The following is an 18,045-nucleotide window of genomic DNA, read 5'->3' as shown; positions in this document are numbered from 1 at the left end:
TATTGATAGCTTTCAGTGACGTCACTTCCCAGGGACCTGGCGGTCAAAAGCAACATTCCAAAGTGGCCCCGCAATGGACTTTCTATGGACAAACAACCGAGTAATGACTTAAATCATCTGCCAGCAGCCGAGAAAGAAAGATATAAAAACAGCTTTGAAGTTTTGGGCACTTGTGACCCATATTCAACACCAGCTGCTGTATACGAGCTGTTTAAAATGACCAGTTCCCTGCCGAAGCTCGAGTTGGGCAATGTTTACATTTACCTGGTGGAGAATCCATCATCCTCCACCGCTTGCAACCAATACCTCCGGTGTTATGGCTCAACTGGTGTCTGATTAAAAGCCCCATTTTGTAGTTTTTTAATCTTAAAATACCTAATGTTTCTGAACTCATTGAAGTGGTAGAAATGTACCTGTAACTTTCCTGTGTGGGAACACCGTCCTGGTACCGCAGCTCCGCTGAGCTCCACAGTCTGAGCTCCACAGTCTGAGCGCCAGCCCACTGAGCCCAGGCTCCCTGCTCCTCTCACCCACAAACCAGAGCCCTTAGCTGGGCTGCACGGTGACCAGCTGCCCCCCCTTTACCCCCCGGAGCTTTGCTACGCACCGCTACCGACGGCAACGATGACGGCGGTCCGATAGCACCGGGACCGGCGGCGGCAGCGGCGGCGATGGTAACCCGGCGGGACCGCCGCCACCGGACACGGCAACAGCACCGCCCGCGGCGGCAGCGACACGGTAACGGGGGTCGGGACCGACCGCGGCGCGGCGAGGACGATGTTGTTATTGTATTTTCAGAGTGTTTTCCATTAGTTCGTAACTTTAACATGACAGGCTTTGTCATAGTGCAGTGTTGTGCAGAGTCAGAGTAGTGTGGTGCTGACTGACTGTAGATTGCCTGAACAGGTTCACTCACAGAAGCATATTGGCTGCAGTAACATGTGAACTGCGGCTTGATTTGTGAATTTGTGACAAATCTGCGGACGGAAGTGCAGCACAGCTGTTGTTCGGTATGGTAACCAGTTAAATCAGACACCAGTTGGACCATAACACCGGTATTTTTGAAGCAGCAGGGAGCAGTGTGTGTTTTTCTGCCTTGTCCTAAGCCGCAGACAGCGGGGAAGTGGATTGTTTTGACCGCCAGGGGGGCGTTCCATACGGGCCGTGACGTCACATGAAAGCTATCAATGAACCTCGTAGTCGAATCTAACCAAGACCATACCATTCTGACTATATGGGGGTGCCCACGGCTGCTGAGCATAAATTGTTACATAGAATGTCTTTTTTCGTTATAAAAAAGCTATTTTGATACAAAATCTGCTTACTTTCTGTTAATAAAGAGTTCAAAATTATGTGTGCGTTTAAACGGTAGTCTTAGCTTCTTACTACGTATTAATAAATCACCCACTGCAGTTGCACAATCAAATGAGCGGAGGTTTTTTTTTTTTTTTTTTTCAAATGAGGGGAGGTGAGCAGTAGGACCGTCAAAGTCACGGTACTCAGAAGTCACTGCAGAACACTCACTGAGTGGCAAAAAGACAAGAGGCAGAGCCGCCAAAGTTTAAAATCAAGGAAGTCTGACAGTCTAACTTTGTCAACATTTATCATGCATGACCTGACAGAACAGCAAAACATTGTGAGGATACATCTGACTTTGACCGAGTTACATTCAAGAACCTGCTTTCAATCACGGAAAATAAATTAACTCCAGCGGTGATTTTTTTTTTTCGATGGATCAGCTGTGTTTACCGTTTCAAGTGTCAATAGTTCTGATGGTTAGACAGATGAATTAGTCCCTAACACATCCTAAAGTTTGACATGTCAGAGTTTTTCAGAAGAGGAACTTGTTTTTTTTCCGATTTCCGAGTTGTAATGAACACACCATAAGTGTCGGGAGTCACAGCTGTAATCTCGTCCCTCTGCAGCCTGTCTGTCTCTCTGCCGGTGCCGCGGTCACACTGTGTGTGTTACAGGATTGATTAACGTAATGTACGGATTGTCGAGTCCTTCTGACCTCCGTTTGTTTTGATACTACATGTTTTACCCGGTTTCTCTGTGTCCACGACCACCGCTATCCTTCACCACGTTGAGGGATGAGGGATGACTCACAGTCCGAGCAAAAGGAGCGTTGTCCAGGGCAACGTAACATAAACGCATACCCTGGCTCACAATGGCTACTAAAAATCATCCAAAGTGTGGAAAATAAATAAAGGTATTTGTTTTACACCTACCATATTTTTGGGGTGTTTTAGCTCTTTTGTTTGAAACGGGAAAAAGCCTCAAATTTGCTGCTATCTAAAAAAAAAAAAAAAAAAAAAAAAGGTTTGACGATCAGTCGACTACGGCAAAATCTGACGAATCAGATTCGACTATGAAAATCCTTAGTCGAAAACAGCCCAAATAATTTTACAGTAAGAAGAATTTGGTTTACTTCATTTTAATTGTCTATTTGTTTCTTACATCTCACAGAAAACATTAGGGCCCTCCCAGGCCTTGGTTCACAAAGGGAAACACACAAACGCAATTACACAATGTGCAAAACATATATTGGAGGCAGTATCTATGCATAAGATGGTCTGTACTTCACTTCATCATTACACAGAAACATTATGATATCGCAGTAACTATTAATGTGATTAGTGGGAACAGACTCCCTCTAAACCTGTAGGAGATTAATAGTTATAAGGAGCAATAAATTCATGATAAATCAGTACAATGTTTAAGATGATGATAATCCCTACTGTGTATTGGTCATGTAAAGAAATTCAAAGGTTAACTTAAATGAAATACATCTGATCTGTGCATGATTATTTCAGAGTGACTGCACATTATTTACCTTGTTTCATTTGACACAACATCCTCTTGATGTGTTTAGAGATTTCTTTCATTTTCAATCCATATATAATCGGATTAAAGAGAGGATGATACAAAACCATTTGCAAAGTCAGAAATAGACGCACAGTTTTTGGAAAATCAGATTCCAGTCGAGCTATAACTATATCATATGTAGACAAACAGGAGAAGTTGATTAAAACCAACAGGTGAGGAAAACATGTCTGTGCAGCTTTTTTCCTCACTTCTCTGCTGCTGCGATACGCTATGATTAAAATTTTTGTGTATGTGAATAAAATGAAAAGCATAGGAAGAAGTGCAACATTCATCAAAACAATCAGACCATAAACTGAGATGAGTCTTGAACTCACACAGTGAAGTTTCAAGACTGAATTGTTGCAAAAAAATTCCTTTCAAACTGAAGTTACAGAGCTTCTTATTTCTGCTCATTGCAGCTGGCACCACAACATGTAAAGCAGGAAGGATCCAAGCTAAACCCAGGAAAATACTCACTGTGCTTCTCCTCATGATAGTTGGGTATTGTAGAGGTTTACATATAGACACATACCTGTCATAGGCCATGGCTGACAACAGTAAGAACTCTGAAGCTCCCAGAGAGTAATATATGAAATATTGAAAAAGACAAGCTGAGTAAGATATGATCTGTTTTTTAGATAAAAAGTCAATGAAAAGCTTTGGGTAGATGTTGGTGCTGTAAAGAACTGAGTTCAGTGACAAAGCTGCGATAAAAATGTACATCGGCTCATGAAGGTTTTGATGAATCCAGATCAGACTCACAATTGTTAAATTACAGACAATTATTAGAATATAAACTGTAAACATGACTAAAAAATAAATATATCTATACTTGTTCACTTCTACATACCCACCAAGAATTATATATGTCATATTTGATGTGCCATCCATTGAAGAATTTAACACACAGCTTGTATACCTGGTAAAAAAAAAAAAAAAAAGAGAATATAAATCGGCCTATGAGGTTTAAAACCACAAAGACAGTGCCTTATTCCTTCACAGATACATGAAATTAAATTTCATCCACAGATGTGAGAAAGTGAACTGAGTGAGTCGCTGGAATGATTTTATGAGACTCCTACGTCCTCCATGGATTTCATAAACCCCTCCATCAAGAACTGCTTTCAGCGTCAGCAGCAACTCTGGAGGCCTGACGCAAATGGTGCTTTATTAAGTTTTAGAGTTGTATGCACATGCTCCTCAGACTATAACTCAAAGTATCATAGGGGAAGATTTCTGTTGGAGCAGATAAAATAAAGATATCAGTGGAAAGGAATACAGCAATATATTTTTTTAAAAATCAAATCTAAGTCGCAGACACCTAGTATAAAAATACAATTCATTTTATTTTATTTCATAACATTTTACTAACTTTAAAGCAGAAGTAAGCGGAATGTTTGTGTTAATATAAGTCTTAAATAGTTCTTCCGACGGCAATCACTTTTGAGTGTTGGTCCGAAACACGCGTGAATGTGGTGACGTAGGGACGAGGGCGGGGACTGCTAACTCCATCTGCTGACAAGAAGTTAGCCAAAACCACCGGATCGCTTACTTCTGCTTTAATAAACAGCAATGGAGTGGCTTAGGGTTAATAGACCTTGGGGGGCGTGTTCAGATATGACCACATAGTGGGTCCTTCCCGAGCTGGTAGCCTATCAAGATGGTTAAGTAGTCGTCTCCAATGAGTAAAGAACCTGTCAGATGAACCTCTTACTGAGAACTTGATCTTCTCCATTTTCAGAAGACATAAAATCTCATGCAGCCAGAGTTTGATTGATGGTGGTAGATGAGACTTCCATAATAAAAGAATTCTCTTACGAGCAATAAGGGAGGCGAAGGCAATAACGTTATTTTTGAATGGCTGTGGTACGGAGGTCATCTGGGGGTTTTCCCGAATATAGCGATATTCAATTTTTAATTAGATTTATGCCCAATACATCTGAAATAGTTTTGAAGAATAGTTAGCACACTCAAAATCCCTTCGAAGAGTTTTATTTAATGTGCGACACATTGAAAAAGCAAAGCAGATGTAAAAGCAGTGATATAACAGTGATACAAGTGAAAATGAATAACAGTAGTGCAAGTTTTTTGATTAGAATTTTTTTTAAAAGCTCATGGACTGGTTAAAGTGTATGGGCTCTAATTCCGTGGCGCAACGCAGGATGGCGCAGCGCGGCCGGCGCAGTGGTAATTTCGTCCGGCGCAGCACCATGCGCAGCACCATGCGCAGCGGATTTGGTAATTTGGTAGACTGTGGTACGCCGAGATGGGTGTGGCAGCGCAGCAGGGGGAGGTGTCCACAGATTCAGCTTGGCGCAGTGACAATTTCATACCAAAAGGCTGCGCCGAGAGTGCGCTGAAAGCTCGCCAGCTCCAACCTGGTCTTCTCTCGGCACAGGGCGAAGTGCAGCCGGCGCAGTGGTAATTTGACTGGCCGGTGCGCACACGTCATTGAGACCTCACAGGCAGGTTTCCACAGTTCCAGACACATTTAAATGCAATAAATAATCACAATAACCCCTATTTATTGTAACTACCTGAATCAGCACATAAACATATATCTATATCGATTGTCCCGTCACACTGATGACAGATCGAAGGCTGTCGGCATGCGTAATGGAAACTCCACCTGACTGAATTAACACAGATGAAACCAGGGAGGGACTGGGACTAAAAAGCAGCCGTGGATGTCCCAAGAGCAGGACTGTGAGGGTGGATGACTGCATGTCGCTGCTGTGTTGACACTACACACTGTGCCATTGCGATGATCCGCTTTATTATTTATTTACTTATTAATTTATTAGTGGGCGAGCAGCCGCATCGTCACACGACCACAACGAGAAACTAAAAACAAATAAACCATCATCTCTCTCAGCAAACCACTATCAGCCTCGGCATCAGATAGTGAGCATTTGGCATCTCCCATCTCAGGAAAATTCTAAAGAAAAAAGAAAAAGAGAGACGCTCTGCAATGCGTCCTTTACGCACAGCTGTTTCTGATTTCATTCCCGTTGGTATTTGTTTAAATTGTGATCTGTGCACACAGGTTTAAATATAAGTTACTAAATATAAGTGTCTTTATAATGGAAAAGGGGTGTGTGTGTTTTTTTTTACTGGGCAACGGTTCTCAATATGTCAGAGCAAACCACAATATCAGTAACGTCCCACTACTTTTGCATTATCAGCCCGTGAGGTCTGTTCGCGTGACCATATATTTGGACACTGCGAGCTTGGACCTCCGAGACCAAAACATCAGTTTCCTCCCGTCTCACTGCTGCCTCCTTCTTCCATGGTGAAATTAAACTTGCACAGCACCTCGCCCGCGGTAGATTTAAAGGCGAGGAGAGGAGCTCATTTGATTGGTGAAGAACGGACTCGGCTGTGTTAAACCCACTTCACGCCTTCTCTCCGCCCTCTTTGCCACTTGCGTCGGTGGGAGGGAAGGAGGCGGGATTGCGCGGCGCACCTAGTCTACGAAATTAGAGCCCTATGTGTGCTTGTATAGTTCAGAGGTCAGTGTTAAAACCACCTCTCCACATCCCATACCTGCTGCTTCAATAAACCTCCATGTGCCACAGTGGGACAGCAGCTCAGTAAAGGCCTGCTGGGAGGGGGTACTGTTGGGACACTCAAGTATTTGTATCTAACATACATTTCAAACATAGATTTCTTTCCCCGCTCTCTATCTCTCACAAACATATTGACAATGGATCTGTCTCAATGGGCTGGGCGAGCCGGTCGACCTGACTGGACAGGCTGGTTCAGGCCGAAAATATAAATGACTCGGGTTGTGTTAGGCCTCGGGCTTCCTCTTTTTTTTGGCCGGGTTCAGACCAAAATTCATGTTCCAGTTGAAAACTCCACTCTGTGAACAGCCCCTCCTCCTCTTGGTTCACAAAGGGAAACACACAAATACAACGTGCAAAATATATATTGGAGGCATTATCTATGCATAAGATGGTCTGTATTTCACTTCATCATTACACAGAAACATTATATCGCAGTAACTATTAATGTGATTAGTGGGAACAGACTCCCTCTAACCCTGTAGCAGATTAATAGTTATAAGGAGCAATACATTAATGATAAATCAGTACAATGTTTAAGACGATGACAATCCCTACTGTGTATTGGTCATGTACATAAATTCTAATATTAAAAGGTTAAATTTAATTAAATACATCTGATCTGTGCATGATTGTTTCAGAGTGACTGTACATTATTTAGCTTGTTTCATTTGACACAACAGCCTCTTGAGGTGTTTAGAGATTTCTTTCATTTTCAGCCCATATATGATTGGATTAAAGAGAGGATGATACAAAACTATTTGCAAAGTCATAATTAGACGCACAGTTTTTGGAAAATTAGATTCCAGTCGAGCTATAATGATATCATATGTACACAAACAGGAGAAGTTGATTAAAACCAACAGGTGAGGTAAACAGGTCTGTGCTGCTTTTTTCCTCACTTCTCTGCTGCTGTGATACACTATGATCAGAATCTTTGTGTACGTGAATAAAATGTAAAGCACAGGGACAAGTCCAACATTAATCAAAACAATCAGACCATAAACTGAGATCAGTTTTGAACTCACACAGTGAAGTTTCAAGACTGAATTGTTGCAAAAAATTCCTTTCAAACTTAAGTTACAGAGCTTTTTATTGCTACTCAGTGCAGCTGGCACCACATTATGTAAAGCAGGAAGGAGCCAAGCTAAACCCAGGAAAATACTCACTGTGCTTCTCCTCATGATAGTTGGATATTGCAGAGGTTTACATATAGACACATACCTGTCATAGGCCATGGCTGACAACAGTAAGAACTCTGAGGCTCCCAGAGAGTAATATATGAAATATTGAAAAAGACAAGCTGAGTAAGATATGATCTGTTTTTTAGATAAAAAGTCAATGAAAAGCTTTGGGTAGATGTTTGTGCTGAAAAGAACAGAATTAAGTGACAAAGCTGCGATAAAAATGTACATCGGCTCATGAAGGTTTTGATGACTCACAATAAGGTACACAATAGTAGAATTACTGCACAAGATAAGAATATAAAGTATAAACATGATTAAAAAATAAGCATACCTGTATTTATTTACTTCTACGAACCCACCAAGAGTTATATACGTTATATTTAACTCATCCATGTTAAAGACTCTCCAAAGTTAAATAATGGAAATGGGACATAATGAATAAAACAGACAGAATGTTCAACAAACATGGATGAGGACAAACTTATTATGGTTCCATTAAATTATAACCTATGTAGGATCATCTAATTCATGCCTGACCTTAACGCTTTTTTAGAGACTGTTCATCTCCATACATCAGAGTGAACTGTTTGAGCCTGAAGAAAAGTTTTTATGATATGTAATTCTCAAAGGATCTAATTAAAGGGATAATCCGGCGTAAATGTAACCCATGCTCTAACACAGTGGTTCTCAACTGTTGGGTCGGGAGCCAAAAGTGGGTCCTGGACAGCTGGTCAAAAAAGTAAATAATATTTAATGCACATCTGATGTTGGACATGTCTTTTATTTTGAAAAATAACTTATATTGAAAGACACGCGTCACGTGAACACATGCAGTTGTAATGGTCCTCCTTTCTTATTATTTGCTCTCAATGCAAAGATATCAGTTTCTTATTAATGTGGCCTGAATGCAGTGATTCTTGTTTTGTTTTGTGAGTCTTTATTTTGTGCAATTTGATATTTATTCACTTTTGTGAATATGCTCTGAATGCAGAGATGCATTAGAAGTCAAATATATCATTTTGTTGGTCTCCATTTTGTGCAGTTTGATAATTTTTTATTCACTTCCGTACATGCAGTTGTCATGGTCCTCCTCAGTTTCATTCATGTGCTCTGAAATGCACTTTGCTCAATAAAGAGCTAAATGACTTTTTAAAGGCTTAAAAAAAAAAAAAATCTATAAAAGTGGGTCGCGACTTAATGCCCATGGAAAAATGTGGGTCCCAGAGTGAGACTAGTTGAGAACCCATGCTCTAACACACTGTGAGACCGAGTAGAACACCCCCTCGAGAGATGAAGTGTGCCGACTGCAAACTTCTCGCCCAATACATGAAGAATAGTTAGCACACTCAAAATCCCTTCGAAGAGTTTTATTACAGGACAGGTAGGGCAAGCACAGACGTTTCGACCTTTTTCAATGTGTGACACATCGAAAAAGCAAAGCAGGTGTAAAAGCAGATATCAGATATGGGTCACTTCTGAAAGAACATGTAAATAGACAGTCAAAAAAAAAAATTGGATATAGGCAAGGCCTGTAGTGTAAAGACAGCCTAATAACAACCACTCGGTCACCCTCTGTCACAAAGTTTTGGATGAGGGATGAAAGGTCCTAAGACAGCAATAAGGGATCCAAAATCAAAGACAATGCCAACGAGAAATCAGGGAACAAATTGCACCAACAGTAGGGCCTACAGAGTAAGAGGCTGTCTACACGGATACAGGTTTTATTGAATTTGCATAAGATTTTTATCATTTTGGCGTTTTGTCCTTCCTTCTGGGGTTACCCTTTTTACAAGATCATGTCTGCTGTATATTACTGTATGAATTGAAAATGTGTTTTGGATTTTAAAATAATTAATTTATTATTAAATAAACAAACGAACGGGATCTTTTGTGAAACGATGATGTTATACCCCCCCCCACATACAGCTATACGTATACAATCTATGGATGCAAGTTAACAACAACAACGGCCAACTACTGTCGGTCCCTCGGACACTGCGGCTGAAACGCGCCCTTTAAATCATCACCAATTGTCAAATTTGCACTGACATGACTCCTAGTCAACATTTAGTCGACTTATGTTTGGAGTTTGGATACAGCAGCAGTGTTTCTCATTAATTAACGAGTCTGTGGTGGCGTTTGGGTCCGCCATAGTCTCTCACAGAAACAAGAATACAAACATTTCTGTCAGTCAGCCACCCCCTTCTGCACTCTCTCGCACGCAAACGCAAACATGGGCGCATGGACAGGTCACGCTGTAACGGTGACAAAAGCTGAATGCGATCACAAACCCCACCCCACCCCACCCCCTCCCCACCGGAGACGGATAGCTCTCTGTTTTTTGGAAAAATATTCACTTTATTTCCAACTCAAAGACAGTTTAAAGAAGTCAAACAGTGCTGCGACTTCAGGCCTCAAGGGTTTGATGAAGTCTTTACATATTAGAATCTATTTGGGCTTAAAGATTAATGAGATCCATGGAGGATGAGGCAATATTATAAAAACTACAGACCTGAGTAGTTAACCTTTTAAATGTTGTAGATGAACAACCAGCAGGTGCATTTAAGGTTGAGTTTGTATGAATGAATGAGATCAGGTCCTCTTTGTAATATTGTGAAAAGGAGAGCTTTTGTATTGCTCACTACTATAAAATGGTTAATTAATCTGCCTTTTCTTGAACTTTTTATTCATTATTAGATGGGATTAATGGATGACGAACATAATGTAACATATATAACTCTCAGTGGGCATGTGGAAGTGCAGAAATACAGATATCTTTACTTTGTGATCATGTTTACAGTTTATATTCTAATAATCTGCTGTAATTTCACCATCGTGTGTCTTATTGTGATTCACAGAAACCTCCATGAGCCCATGTACATTTTTATTGCAGCTTTGTTAATCAACTCTGTTCTTTTCAGCACCAACATCTACCCAAAGCTGCTGATTGACTTTTTATCAGAAAAACAGGTCATATCTTATTCAGCTTGTCTCTTTCAGTTTTTGTTGTTTTATTCTTTAGGAAGTTCAGAGTTCTTACTGTTGTCAGCCATGGCCTATGACAGGTATGTGTCTATATGTAAACCTCTGCAATATGCAACTATCATGAGAAGAACCACAGTGAGTATTTTTCTAGGTTTAGCTTGGCTTATTCCTGCTTGTCACATTTTAGTCCTAGTAATTATGAGTATTGATATGACACTCTGTAATTCAATATTAAATGGAATATTTTGTAATAATTCTATTTATAATCTCCACTGTGTGAGTTTGAGAACACGATCTATATTTGGTGTTTATGCCGTGATAGTCACTGCACTTTGCCCTCTGCTCTTCATCCTGTTCACGTACACCAGGATACTGATCATCTCCTATAGAAGTTCTAAAACTATGAGGAAGAAAGCGGCACAGACCTGTTTACCTCACCTGCTGGTTTTAATCAGCTTCTCCTGTTTGTGTGCGTATGACGTGATTATAGTTCGACTGGGATCTAAATTTCCAAAAACTGCTCGTTTAATAATGACTTTACAAGTCATTCTGTATCATCCTCTCTTTAATCCAGTAATATATGGACTGAAAATGAAAGAAATCTCCAAACACTTGAAGAGGTTGTTCTGTCAAACCAAAGTAATGTAATGTTAGAGTAAAAGTTATGCTCCAGTAAAAGTGGTGATAGTGTTTTTACATTATTTCAGTCCTCATCTACAATGGTGTGAATGTTCTGATTATTTATGTCAATATTTGTTTAAATTTATTTGATATTCATCTTATTGACCATCAGGAAACAACTACTGTTGTAGTGAGGTTTGGGCTTTTCGTATGTTTTATCAGGAACACAGGACTAGGTCTGGACTGCTGCCACTGGCCACATCTGCTGCCACTGGCCACATCTGTGAGACTGGACTGTACAAATATGATATTAGGCTTTAATCTCCATGTAACATCCCCATGAATCAGCCACATTGTAAAAAAAAAACAAAAAAAAAAACTGTCAGACCCCACTGTATGCCTGAATGCATTGGAGGGCCTTGAGTGCCTACACAAAGCGAACAGACTCAGAATCAGGTTTAATACCAACTATACAGGGAATTTTTATTAGTATAATGACAAACCCGTTAACAAATGGCCTCACAACCTGTTTTTGTTTTTGGATGCCTCTCACTAAAATGTTGTTGTATCAGCCATACCATACCAAGATCCTTCTCCTTTCCCTTACCTCAAATGCATGGTTATGATTATAATTACAACAATGAACGTCCCATAACCATAATAAAGTATATATTTAACCAAAAACCTTGAAAGTTCCCCATCCTTGTTGTATCTAAACTAGGGTTGTCACGAGAACCAATACTTTGGTGCGAAGTTGGATTATTTCTTATTAGTTAAATTTTTGAGTCAAATAATGCAGTTATGACCTTGAAATGAAAAAGCCTTTCTGCTAATGCATTTTAATTTTCAAATTTGACTTTTCAAATTCAATTTTGGTACCTTATTGCTGGAGGATGTTTTGAAAATTAAATCTTAAATGTCCCTTTCTTTATCATTTTAATTAAGTCACAGAATGAGCAGTCTTGAAGAAGAAAATGAAAATGCAGTTTGGAATATTGATCATTCATTTTATCTGTGTGTGACCGATGTTGTCTGGCCTGGCCTGAGTGGGTTCCAAACCCGGGTCTCCCACACCGTCAGCGACGATGCTAACCGTTTCGCCAAGAGGTCAATGACCACTTGGCAAGTGGGTTAGCACGTCTTTTATGGGTGAGTGAGTTTAACTTCAGTATCGCTAACAGCCACACACTGTCGCTTCTCCTCACTGATACCTCGCGACTGTGACTATACCTGCGGACCTCCGTTACATATGAGTCAAATAATGCAGCTACATTTTGAAAATGAAAAAGGATTTCTGTTACTCCATTTTAATTTGGAATATGAGACACATTTTCTTCCATAGTTTACCCTGCGTGGCCAGTGCGTCCGAGAGAGAAAGAGAAACGAGGCGTAGTGATGACGGCATGGCTTGCTCCAAAATAAGGAAAGTTAATGCTGAAAACTGAACTTTTGAAGATGAATGGCACTGACTCCAAGCCAAGATTTAAACTACTGGCAAGGCAGTCACGTGCCCGTTTCTTTCAGTAATGGTGTTTTCAGGGTTTTCCCTGCCAGGCGGATTGTGGCCGCCGCCTTGGTTAAAGCATGTGTGTGGCGTGGGGGTCGTTCAGATGTAGCGTTTCTTGCCCGCACAAACCCATTTATGTGCGCTCACAACTGAAAGTGACGCCGTAGCGGTGTGTATTTGCTTTTCACCATCTCTCATGTCAGCCCATCCTCCTGCACTCTCTCGCACGCGCTGGTGCACGCACACACACGTACACACATACAAACATCATGGGTGCATGGACAGTAAAATGCAATCACACACACCCCGGAGATGGATAGTTATCTTTTATTTGGAAAAATATTCACTTTATTTCCGTAGTGACAAACTCAAAGACAGTTTAAAGAAGTCAAACAGTTCTGTGACTTCAGGCCTCAAGGGTTTGATGAAATCTTTACACATTAGAATCTATTTTGGTTTAAAGATTAATGAGATCCGTGGAGGATGAGGCAATATTATAAAAACTACAGACCTGACTAGTTAACCTTTTAAATGTTGTAGATGAACAACCACCAGGTGCATTTAAGGTTGAGTTTGTATGAATGAATGAGACCAGGTCCTCTTTGTAGCTTTCGTATTCCTCACTCCTATAAAATGGTTAATTAATCTACTTTTCCTTGAACTTTTTATCCATTATTAGATGGGATTAATGGATGACGAACATAATGTAACATATATAACTCTCAGTGGGCATGTGGAAGTGCAGAAATACAGATATCTTTACTTTGTGATCATGTTTACAGTTTATATTCTAATAATCTGCTGTAATTTCACCATTGTGTGTCTTATTGTGAGTCACAGAAACCTCCATGAGCCCATGTACATTTTCATTGCAGCTTTGTTAATCAACTCTGTTCTTTCCAGCACCAACATCTACCCAAAGCTGCTGATTGACTTTTTATCAGAAAAACAGGTCATATCTTATTCAGCTTGTCTCTTTCAGTTTTTTTTGTTTTATTCTTTAGGAAGTTCAGAGTTCTTACTGTTGTCAGCCATGGCCTATGACAGGTATGTGTCTATATGTAAACCTCTGCAATATGCAACTATCATGAGAAGAACCACAGTGAGTATTTTTCTGGGTTTAGCTTGGCTTATTCCTGCTTGTCACATTTCAGTTCTAGTAATAATGAGTATTGATATGAAACTCTGTAATTCAATATTAAATGGAATATTTTGTAATAATTCTATTTATAATCTCCACTGTGTGAGTTTGAGAACACGATCTATATTTGGTGTTTATTCTGTGATAGTCACTGCACTTTGCCCTCTGCTCTTCATCCTGTTCACGTACACCAGGATACTGATCATCTCCTATAGAAGTTCTAAAACTATGAGGAAGAAAGCGGCACAGACCTGTTTACCTCACCTGCTGGTTTTAATCAGCTTCTCCTGTTTGTGTGCGTATGACGTGATTATAGTTCGACTGGGATCCAAATTTCCAAAAACTGCTCGTTTAATAATGACTTTGCAAATAATAATGTATCATCCTCTCTTTAATCCAGTAATATATGGACTGAAAATGAAAGAAATCTCCAAACACTTGAAGAGGTTGTTCTGTCGAACCAAAGTAATGTAATGTTAGAGTAAAAGTTATGCTCCAGTAAAAGTGGTGATAGTGTTTTTACATTATTTCAGTCCTCATCTACAATGGTGTGAATGTTCTGATCATTTATGTCAATATTTGTTTAAATTTATTTGATATTCATCTTATTGACCATCAGGAAACAACTACTGTTGTAGTGAGGTTTGGGCTTTTCCTATGTTTTATCAGGAACACAGGACTAGGTCTGGACTGGTGCCACTGTGAAACTGTATCTATTTACATCTGTGAGACTGGACTGTACAAATATGATATTAGGCTTTAATCTCCATGTAACATCCCCATGAATCAGCCACATTGTAAAAAACAAAACTGTCAGACCCCACTGAATGCCTGAATGCATATGAGGGCCTTCGGTGTCTACACAAAGCAAACACACTCAGAATCAGGTATAATACCAACTATACAGGGAATTTTATATTAGTATAATGATAAACCCATTAACAAATGGCCTCACAACATGTTTTTGTTCTTGGATGACTCTCACTAAAATGTTGTTGTTTTATCAGTACAGGCAAGTAACAAATGAAAGGAGATGTAGTTACTGAAGGACACTTGTTAGCTACAGTTCAAGGGACTGTCACTCTCCACTCATCCTTCAGTCTGTCACCTGTCTTTATATTTATGTCCAAGTGACAGAGCCATCTAGCTGCTATTGAAATGATAACAAGGAAATCAGGATTAATTTGCACAACATTACAGATCAATTAAGTTGATCCTGGTGATGTTTACACCAGTAAGCCAACATTTTTGTAACCATACCAAGATCCATCCCCTTTCCCTTACCTCAAACACATGGTTATGATTATAATTATAACAATGAACGTCCCACAACCATAATAAAGTATTAATTTAACCAAAACCTTGAAGTTCCCCATCCTTGTATCTAAACTAGAGTTGTCACAAGAACAAGTCAATGCCAACACGCAAAAAGTATGTCGGTAGCTGCTTTTTTCGGTACAGTGAGTACCGTAAAAGTACAACTTTGCCCTCGGCGGGCTTTGTAAATTCCTCTCGGAACAGACGCGGATATTATACGCACGTGCTCAGACTGTGCGTCTACAGTCGAACTCGCGGCCCGTTTACGTGAATGCGGCTGGACCATAAGCCACTCCAACCATAGACATATGTACTGCTTATTTTTGTATGGCTCGAACTACCTGGTGTGCGCCACAAGTTTGAGCCCGTGTAAACATGACGTGTCACGCGTCTTTCTCCTGTCAGTTGTCATGGAAAATTGAAGCTACGGTGGTGCAGTGTTGTAAATGTGACATGTATGAGCTGAAAAATTACAAACTTCAAAATAAAACTTGACTATTATATTATATGGGGCCCATTCTAAGGCGTGTTCCCCACTTTTCTGCACGATACAGCACTAGTACGATTAACAACGTTGTAAAACACCAACACCACACATGGAGCTTCTATTATACCTCTGTACACTCTGAAGATCACCCTCTGCGCCAGTAAAAAGGAAACATTTACATTTTTTCAGACAAGATGATTGCCTCAAACTATTTGATTTTTTTTTTTACCGAATGACCATTTGACTATTCGAAAATCATTGCCCATCCCTATGTAATGCGATTATGAAATTAAATAGGAAACTGTACTGAAGAGTTGCACTGTTAAACATTTGGAGTGATTCATGTTAAATAAATCTGCATAATGTAACTGCTTTTGGGTCAGCCTTTTTTAATGTAGCCTAAACATTAATATTTTCAATAATGCACCAGCACCAAGTGAGAGCGTTCCATCTTTGTACAATTAGCAGCATTAGTTCTGTGAAAATATTTTTAATAACCATGCAAAATTGGTACTAAAACTGAAATTACTCTGAATTAATCCATATGGAATCGAATCTGATCAAATCAAATTGAATTGAGACCTTGTGAAAGGAGGGGTGGAGGGTACAGCCTTTATCCACAAAGCCATAATTCAAGCTGTGCAATAATTTAGGACATATGAGGGTAATGTATTAAGTTGAATTTAAATCACCATTAGACACTGGACTGTTTAACTGTGGCTACTCTTCCTGGAGTCCTTGATTTTCAGTTTTTCAGTGCAAAGTAGGGAAAGTGTGGTCAGCAGTAGCTGTTGTGGCAATGATACTTTGCTGGCATTTTCCTCCTACTGTGGCTTGACCAGGAATCTCAGTTGGAGGGGTCCAGGCCCACTGATGCAGCCTTCTCTGTAGCATGTTTATTATACATGTTTTCAAACTCCTCCTCTGTTCTGCTGTGAGCCAGCCTCTGAAAAACTCCATCAACAACTTTGTATGCTGCAGTGAGGTCTATGTCTTTCTGCTGCAAAGTATCAGAGGCCATTGCAGTCTCCTGGAAGATTGGACAGGTAATCTCCAGACACAGGAAGAATTCGAAGTTGATGCTCTTGAGAAGAATCATTGCATCCCCTGCCGAAGAGTCTGGTGGTTCTTGCTGTGTCATTTCCTCAAGAAACTGCATGACAGCTGGGAGCACCTTCCTCAGAGTGTGTGTCTGACAGCTTCTGCAGCTCCAGTGGACGCTGATCAGGATACATCGCCTTCTGCATTTCAATAAATGCAGAGTGTCGTTTGGATGAGTTGGCCACAAAAGTATAACGTTTTTCAACTAAGTTGAAAAAGCCGACAAAACAGATGTTCGACTTTGCACTTTCAACTAACACCAGATTAAAGCAATGTGCCTGACGGTGTATGTACAAGGCCTCTGGTGTTGTGGGTGACGAGGAACCAGGACACAGATGTGGCAGGTTAAAGCCTGGGGGCGCTTTTATTCTGAAAAGCCTCACGGCAGGGAAAGGTGGGGGCGTGCGGTACTCTGATATGGGATGTGAAACCCTATGTGTGCATGTATATGAATCACAACTGGTGTGTGTGTGTGTGGGGAAATCCTGGCAGGGATTTTCCCACACACACAGCGAGGGGCAAGAGGGGCAAGTTGCCTCCAGTGATCTCTTTTAAAGTTGTTCCACCTCACCATACCGCACATGTGTGATTCTGAGGCACTGTGCTCTTTAATTCTCTCCAGAGCCTTCCTCCACAGATGAACTCCTTCTGTTTCCCAGGTTTTGCGGCTTGTGTATTTTTCCTCACTCAAAAAAAGACGGCAGCTGAAACAAAACATTGCATCAAGACTTGGGGATTACTCTAACCATACATTGTTCTCATACCATTTCTTTTGAAATGACCGCCCCTCTTCATTCTTTGGAAAGGATGAGAGCGCTGGTTCAGTACTGTTTCACAACAGAATGAAGGCTTCATCATATTTGATGTTTAATTGCAGGACATGGGCAGGATCATTTGGGTGGGTAAGTCCAAGCAGGTGTGAGAATGTTTGCCTCCCTCTGGTTTTAGTCTCCTCCCGGCTTGATGCTCCCTCTACCTCAACATTTTGTGTAATCTGTAGGGCTGTCCCGATTATCATATTTTGATAATCGAAGCTTCGCGGACATAAAATCGATTTAAATCGAAGCTTCGACGGCCGGGGTGGGGGTGCGCGATCGTAGCGTCTGACGGGGATGGGGGGTTGTGGCGGCGGCGACGACCGCAACCCCCCCTCCGAAAACACCACTGTTGTGAAACCCCCCTGCAGCTGTCCAGGATGATGAACCGGGAAACGTTTTTTGCAATCTGCGTTGTAGCTTGTTTGCGAATCGTGCAAGCTGCTGCTC

General features: G+C 40.6%; 4 protein-coding genes and 1 pseudogene across 4 annotated transcripts in view; 3 read left to right on the top strand and 2 right to left on the bottom strand.

The window, feature by feature from the left end:
* LOC146965605 (MAGUK p55 subfamily member 4-like) overlaps window positions 1–18,045 on the top strand; it is a 245,620-nt gene that overhangs the window by 92,068 nt on the left and 135,507 nt on the right. The window lies entirely within an intron of this gene.
* Window positions 2,829–3,599, bottom strand: LOC146965630 (olfactory receptor 6N2-like; annotated as a pseudogene).
* On the bottom strand, window positions 7,088–7,857 carry LOC146965629 (olfactory receptor 4S2-like). Its single transcript, XM_085766337.1, is given in 2 exon segments — window positions 7,088–7,842; window positions 7,845–7,857. Coding segments are annotated over 2 exon segments (768 nt in total).
* On the top strand, window positions 10,328–11,254 carry LOC146965628 (olfactory receptor 13C2-like). The gene has a single exon (XM_085764580.1). It carries the CDS (start codon window positions 10,328–10,330, stop codon window positions 11,252–11,254), a length of 927 nt encoding a protein of 308 aa, XP_085620706.1.
* LOC146965627 (olfactory receptor 13C2-like) lies at window positions 13,423–14,349 on the top strand. The gene has a single exon (XM_085764577.1). The coding sequence runs from the start codon at window positions 13,423–13,425 to the stop codon at window positions 14,347–14,349; it is 927 nt and encodes a 308-aa protein (XP_085620703.1).

Source organism: Trachurus japonicus, chromosome 21, assembly GCF_045865225.1.
Source record: "Trachurus japonicus isolate A0001 chromosome 21, Traja_1.0".
NCBI classification, from domain to species: domain Eukaryota; kingdom Metazoa; phylum Chordata; class Actinopteri; order Carangiformes; family Carangidae; genus Trachurus; species Trachurus japonicus.
The sequence above is the reverse complement of the archived record's forward strand: the minus strand, read 5'-3'. Positions and strand labels throughout refer to the sequence as shown.

Excerpts from the sequence above, each read along its gene's own strand:
- LOC146965628 (XM_085764580.1), top strand. The coding sequence starts at position 10,328 with ATGGATGACGAACATAATGTAACATATATAACTCTCAGTGGGCATGTG.
- LOC146965627 (XM_085764577.1), top strand. The coding sequence starts at position 13,423 with ATGGATGACGAACATAATGTAACATATATAACTCTCAGTGGGCATGTG.